Source organism: Rhincodon typus, unplaced genomic scaffold, assembly GCF_021869965.1.
Source record: "Rhincodon typus isolate 14 unplaced genomic scaffold, sRhiTyp1.1 hic_rhity00006298, whole genome shotgun sequence".
Lineage (NCBI taxonomy): Eukaryota > Metazoa > Chordata > Chondrichthyes > Orectolobiformes > Rhincodontidae > Rhincodon > Rhincodon typus.
Window position 1 is genome coordinate 1,846 of NW_025971936.1, and position 7,099 is coordinate 8,944.

Below are 7,099 nucleotides of genomic sequence, written 5' to 3' on the forward strand. Positions count from 1 at the left end.
GTACTCAACACTGTTCTCTCTGTGTAGCCCTGAATAATCAGTTTTGAAGCAGAAATATAGTCAATAGTTAACTGTCCTCTCTCCACAAATGCTGCCAGACTTGCAGAAGATTTTCAGCACATTATGTCTTTAGTTCAGTTTTCCAGCATCTGCAGTATTTGGTTTTTATATAGATATCTGGCGAGTGCACTGTTTTTCCATAACTGATTTTCACTACCCTTCCGAATCACCAATTGATGCGATGGCATAAGGTATGAACAATGTGGAATACAGAGATAACTAGATCTACTTAACTTGGGCCTTCAGAGGTACCCAGTTCCTCCTATGTAGCAGGAAGCTGTACCTTCCATTGTAGACATATTGGGATCGTTGGTTTGAAAAGTTGAGAGATTTCTTTACTCTCTCTTCTAAATGTATTGACTCAGCTCCAAGCGCTAACCATTCTCCATGTGCAACTCCAAGTAACAACAGTCAGCCCCATTCTGATCTCACTCAAGGGCCACACGTAAAACTTTCCAATGGGGTCATCATTGTCACAAGTAGAAAGTGGTCTGTGTCCTTTTTGTTTCTGGATCAGAGCCCTGCATATAATGGTAACTCACCCAGCGCTGCCCTTTGTTGATCTTCCCTGGCAAACTCTGAGGGTTTCTGGTACAAATGGTTGATGTCCATATGAAGCCAATTCCATCTAATAACTGAAAGATTGGAGGAGCTAAGATCCTTTCACCATTAATACTAGGTTCTGGCTCACTGACCGACTTTACAATTATGACGCACCAAACGAGTAGATTCCCAAACTATGGCTGAATTCTAGTTTTCCAACAGTTCCAGAACTGCAGCTATAACTATGACAGTAAGGGTCCCTTTTGATGTCACAAGACACCATGTGACTTTACAACTGTGGCAATTGTGACAGAGGGACGATACTGACATCAGACAATTGGTGGGTCCTTCATCTTCAGAGAGCATAGGGGCAAAATGAAGACAGGATGAATAAAGGAGGAAATGGAGAAGTTATTCCCTCTGATGCCCATCGTCAAATACCTCATTGTGTATGGGCTGATCTTAGATGCCGTGCTTGGAATGACTGCCACCAACATTGAGGTATTTCAGCAAGTCGAACATCACACTAAGAGAAAGCAGCTCAGGCACAAATCTGCGGGAAGCAAGGTGATTGGCTCTGATGATGGCCCTGTAAAGGTCTACATCAAATTGCACGACATCAGTCCGCGGATTCTCTGTGCAACTCCGCAGCTAAGGAACATGGAGCTCATGGATCCCAGTTTCACTTGGAAAGGTCCAAAGGGGAAAGACCTTTCAGACAAACCTAACATAAAGATAACACAGACTGGTACCCTGACCATTGATAACTTCAGCAAGGAATTATCAGGGGTCTACATATGCACCATTTTCTTCTACAATCCGAGCACTAAAGCCTTGCAGTCTTTGAGTCTTAAGTATTTCTTGTATGCGTACCGTGACCCCAATTACACCTATGAATTTCAGGCCCAATACCATGCTGCTGACTGTCACAATTCGTACAACAGTCTCTTCCTAAAAAGGTTGCACACGGCTTTGAACCAGCTAGTGTCGGACTTGGCCTACACGATCAGTATACATAAATCGGAATGCCACACGCTGAAGGTGCCCTTGGCGGGCATACAGTACGAGCTGTTCCTCACACTCAAAGTGCACCTGGATGTGGAAGCACTGGACGCCATCTGCGAGAAAGACCTGGAGGAGTGTGATCACAACCTGCGGCTCGAGAAAGTGCGCCACCGGGTGGAAGCCTTCTTCAACAAGCAGGCGGACACCTACCGCCAGATCACCGGCCTGCTGCCGTTCGTCTACTACATTGACGGCACATTGCAAGTGGTCAGGGTCGACCGCTGCAAGCCCGGCTACGGCAAGGACCACAAGAAGCACCCGAAATGTGCTGAGTGCTGCGTGGTGTGTAGCCCAGGGACGTACAGCAGTGGTTACCAGGTGACTTGTTTGCCCTGTGCCGATGCTATCCACTACGGAGAAACCGACTGTGAAACTGAGTGAGTGGTTTTCTCATACGCTTTTATGAATCATTAGCCCCGACATTTGTGCAGTTGGTGCTGGTGATATTTCTTTTTTTACTAATGTAAGAAGGTATCAGGAAAGAAGCTCCAGGTCATATATACAGAAAAGGTGGCATCCTGCATTTTCAATAAAATTAATCAATGCAAGTTGCCTGCTTCCATATGGTCTGTTGTAAGATTCTACTCATATTGGGTAGGAATGGGGTTGGAAGCTCAGAGGGGTTTTTTTGGGTGCTGACATGCATTTTAATAAAAGAAATTGATATGAATGAATGAATGTTTATTTTTGAAATGTATCTTATTCCTGACAGACAGTAATGCTTTGTTAATAAAAGTTTGGAATATAATGTTGCTCGCAGGGAGTTCTTTTCGCACTGCAATTACACGTTCAAAACTTCTTCAATGAGGGTGAAGGTTTTGCTTTCTGACACACTCTGGATGGTTAAACTATATTTTTATCATTATCCAACCACCACAGTGAGAAATGCATTATAGTTTTCACCCGTCGACGCCCATATTCCCCAGCTCAGTCTCGCTCTGCTGAGGGTTGACACATTTCAATGTATTTCAGGGATACCATTACATAAGCCCAACTCCAAACCCCTACGTGCCTCCTCTGTAAGCTTTTTCACATGGTCTGATCAACTTGCTTACTTAATGGGACTCGTTTTACACTAATAATGAGATGTGGTTTATTATCATTGAAACACAAGATTGATCTTTGTATACAACTTTATAAAACCAGCCTTGCCCTCTAATAGCCCTCTAATAGAGGGCAGCACAGTAGCTCAGTGGCTAGCACTGCTGCCTCACAGCGCCAGGGACCCGGGTTCAATTTCACCCTTGGATGACTGTCTGTATGGAGTTTGCATGTTCTCCCCGTGTCTGTGTGGGTTTCCTTTCGGTGCTCCAGTTTCCTCCCACAGTCCAAAGATGTTCAGGTTAGGTAGATTGGCCATGTTAAATTGCCCATAGTGTCCAGGGATGTGCAGATTAGGTGGATTAGCCATGGGAAATGCAGGGTTACAGGGATAGAGTACGGGGATGGAGCTGGGTGGGATGCTATTTGGAGGGTCGGTATGGACTCGATGGGCCAAATGGCCTGCTTCCATGCTATAGGGATTCTATGATCCTGAATAACCTTACAGCTCTTAAATGTCAATGCCCACATGTTAGTTTAAAATCTGCTTTGGGAAAGCAAGATGCTAGAAAATGTATATTAATCTGTTTATAGCTGATCAAACTGGAGTTGAGGCTGTTCCTGCTTCTTGATGTTAATGTTCTCTGGGGTTGTGTGTGAGACCCCTCTGATTTGAGTGGCTTCTTTTAACTGATTATATTGGATGGTGTAATTTCCCCTGTTGATTCAGCTGACCTAGGAGCTAAGCTGTCTCAAAAACAAAAGTTCTACTGAAACTATCATTTCTACTGAGATGTATTGTTCCACCCAAAACTTTGCGGCATTATCTCATCAACAACCCATTCAATCGTCAATCAAGGTGAATGGCTTGTGTATCTGTCTGGCTTGATTCAATTTCAGAAATCACATGACACCAAGTTCTAGTGATCAAAAATGCCCTCAACCGCATCTCTTGCATTTCCCACACATCTGCCCTCAAAATCCTTCCCCCCGCAACAACAATAAAGACAGAATCCCCCTGGTCCTCACATACCACGCCACCAAACTCTGCATCCAGCGTACTATTCTCCGCTACTTCCACCACCTACAATCCGAACCCTCAACCAAAGATATATTTCCCTCCCCACCCCTTTTGTAGGGACCGCTCCCTCGTCAGCTTCACACTCCCCACTAACCCCAACACACCCAGCACCTTTCCCTGCAACCACAGGAAGTACTACACCTGCCCCCACACCTCCCCCCTCACCTCCATTCAAGGCCCAAAACAAACCTTCCATATCAGACAGGGGTTCACCTGTACATTCGTCAACTTGGTCTACTGCATCCGCTGCTCCCGATGTGGCCTCCTCTACATCAGTGAGACCAAGCGTAGACTCAGAGACCGTTTTGTAGAGCATCTGCATTCTGTATGTGACAAATTACAACACCTTCCAGTCGCCAACCATTTTAACTCCCCCTCCCACTCCCTGGGTGACATGTCCATCCTGGTCCTCTTCCAGTGACACAATGAAACCACCTGCGAACTGGAGGAGCAGCACCTCATATTCCGCTTCGGGAGCCTACAGCCCGATGGCCTAAACATGGAATTCACCAGTTTTAAAATCTCCCTACCCCCGGCCTCATCCCATGTCCAATGCTCCCTCTCATCACCGATCCCTTGACCTGACACAACCTGTCCATCTTCTCTCCCACCTATGTGCCCCACCCATCCCACTGACCAATCCCCACCACACCCTACCTGCATTTACATATCATAATTCCACCTACCTTCCCCTGCCCCACCTCTCCTCTCTCTATTTATTTCCAAGCTCCCTTCCCCCTCCACATTTCTGAAGAAGGGTCCCGGACCGAAACATCACCTTTCTTGCTCCTCTGATGCTGCTCTAAGTCTAAATGCACAGACATAATGGGCAGAGCTTTCAGTTGTGACATTTGTGTAAATCTGACAAAATTAGAAAGGATACTATTAAACTAGCGAGAACGTAAGCGTGCAAAAAAGATTTATTGGGATACTACCTGGACTGGAGGTTTGAGCTATAAGGGAGGCTGTGACTTTTTACCTTGGAGTACAGGAGACTGACGGGTGACCTTCTAGCGATCTATAAAATCATGAGAGTTGTAGATAAGGTCGATAGCCAACCGTTTTACCCCTTGGAAGGGGAGGCTAAAACTCGAGGGCATAGGTTTAAGGTGGGAGGAGAGAGATACAATGGGGTCCAGAGGTGCAATTTTTTTTCACACAGAGGGTGGTGAGTGTCTGGAATGGGCTGACAGAGATTGTGATGGGGGTGAGTACAATTTTGTCATTTAAGAAACATTTGGACAGGAATGGATGGGGTAGGTATGGAGGGATATGGACCAACTACAGGCAAATGGGACTAGTTTAATTGTAAAAACTGGGCGGCATGAACAAGTTTGGATGAAGGGCCTGGTTCCATGCTGTAAACCTCTGTGACTCTAATTAGATACACTGTTTATTATTCAGCACTAATGACAATGGATAACAATGCCAAAATGTTAGGAGAACATGCTGTTCCATTTAAACATATCAAAGCTGACCTGCTCCTCAATTTTATCCTCCCACTTTTGATATCTTAACCCAACACAAATCTACCAATCTCAGTCTCGTAAGCTCCAACAAGCCCCCAGCATCCACAGCCTTTTGATGGATGGAGTTCCGAAATGCCAGTACAACATCTGAAAAACAGCTTCCTGATTGGTCTGGCTCGATTATTAAAGTTAATAGAAACAGCTAATTCTGGATCTTCACAGCAGATTTGGCAGCATCTGTGCAGAGAAAAACAGACTTAACATTTCAGGTCTCTGACATTTCATCCAGTTTTATGTTTACGGCCTTTATTCCTGCTTCAACAGCAGAAGAAACAATTATTCCATCTCTACCTTATTGAACATTCAATCCTCAACATTTTAAATGCCTCAATCTTCTTTGTCCAAGGAGAAAAATATTTAAATGTTTTACAAACTACATAATGAAACAATTTGTAATTGTAAATTCAAAATTGTTATTTCATCTTACTCAGTTCCAAATAACAATATAAATTGTCAGTTAGAAAACTTGCGTCCTTTAGAGAAGAAATTCATCTTGGAAAATGCAAGGCACATGTTATTGTGTAGGCTGCTCACGTTTTCCTTTCCCTTATATTTTTGAATCAGCCTATTCAGAGATACTATTACTTACCTCTGGAGAAGGTGGGACGTGAACTGGGGTCTCTTGGTCCAGAGGTGGGGAACACAACCACTGCACCACAAGAGAACCCACTTGACATCAATGGAAACAAACTGTTCACACCTATCTCTTTCTCTGCCTAAATCACAAAGAAGAAGATATTTCAACATCATTTTTATTTAGCTCCGTTCCCCCTCTCCCTCACCTTTGATGGTTTTCATTGCCATTAATGGGCTTTAAACAATTGGAGAACATAAGTGATTTACTGGGGTAGTTAATAAATTAAAACAACTGTGGGTGATTTGGTGATGAAAAATAAATGTTCAGTCAAGAATAAGAGGATTTCTGGATATAAGAAAACAAACAAGAGGATAAAAGTTTATGTTACAGCAGAGGAAGAGGAACTAAAGATAGTGGATAGGATAAAAATTGAAAAAGAGAGGGTGCTAAATAGGTCGGGCATCACTCAAAAGGTAACTGTATGAAGTTCTATTGGGATGACGTAGCTTGGTTGGTAAAGAATGATATTGTGCAATAGCAGAAGTTCGGACCACAATGTTTGCCGTATTGTGACATGGGGCTCCATGGCTGCATTGCCTATTCAAAAGAAAGTGGGACAATAAAACTGGAAACTGCAGGTTAATCACTCATCAGTCTAATGCCAGTGCTGGGAAAATTGAGATAACACTACCAAGAACAAAATTAATTCTCGCTTGAAGGATGGATTAATAAGAGAGTTTGTTCATGGCATATCATGTGCCAATACCACGATAGAGTTCTTTAACTAAGTAACACAAATTGTTGATGAAGTTAAAGACACTTTACATCAAAGGCCTTTGAAAAGAAACTACTTAACAAAACTGGTCAGAAAACACCAGCATGTGAAAATAAAGAGATGGCCATAACTTGGTTATGTAATCGATTAAGGATTGTGAGACAGAGTGATGGTGAATGAATATTATTCTGACTTAAGAGAACTGAGCAATGGAGATGCCTCTGAAATCAACATTGGGAACATGTTTTACTTGTTATATATGAATGTCCTGGACTTGTACATATTCTGCATATTGTACAAACTCTGTAATGTAGTAATGAAGAGGATAACAACAGACTTAAGACTGTTTGATAAAGTGCCAAGCAATAGAATTGCCAGCAAAGCCCATGAAATGAATCAGACAGTAGCAGCAAGGATGCAAAGTTGGC

The 7,099-nt window shown here is 43.3% G+C and overlaps 1 protein-coding gene across 1 annotated transcript; it reads left to right on the forward strand.

The window, feature by feature from the left end:
- The first annotated feature begins 1,005 nt into the window (after positions 1-1,005).
- On the forward strand, positions 1,006-2,049 carry LOC109914511 (zona pellucida-binding protein 1-like). Its single transcript, XM_020514106.2, has one exon. It carries the CDS (start codon positions 1,006-1,008, stop codon positions 2,047-2,049), a length of 1,044 nt encoding a protein of 347 aa, XP_020369695.1.
- Positions 2,050-7,099: the final 5,050 nt, after the last annotated feature.

Coding starts and splice junctions, on each gene's coding strand:
- LOC109914511 (XM_020514106.2), top strand. CDS start 1,006: ATGGAGAAGTTATTCCCTCTGATGCCCATCGTCAAATACCTCATTGTG.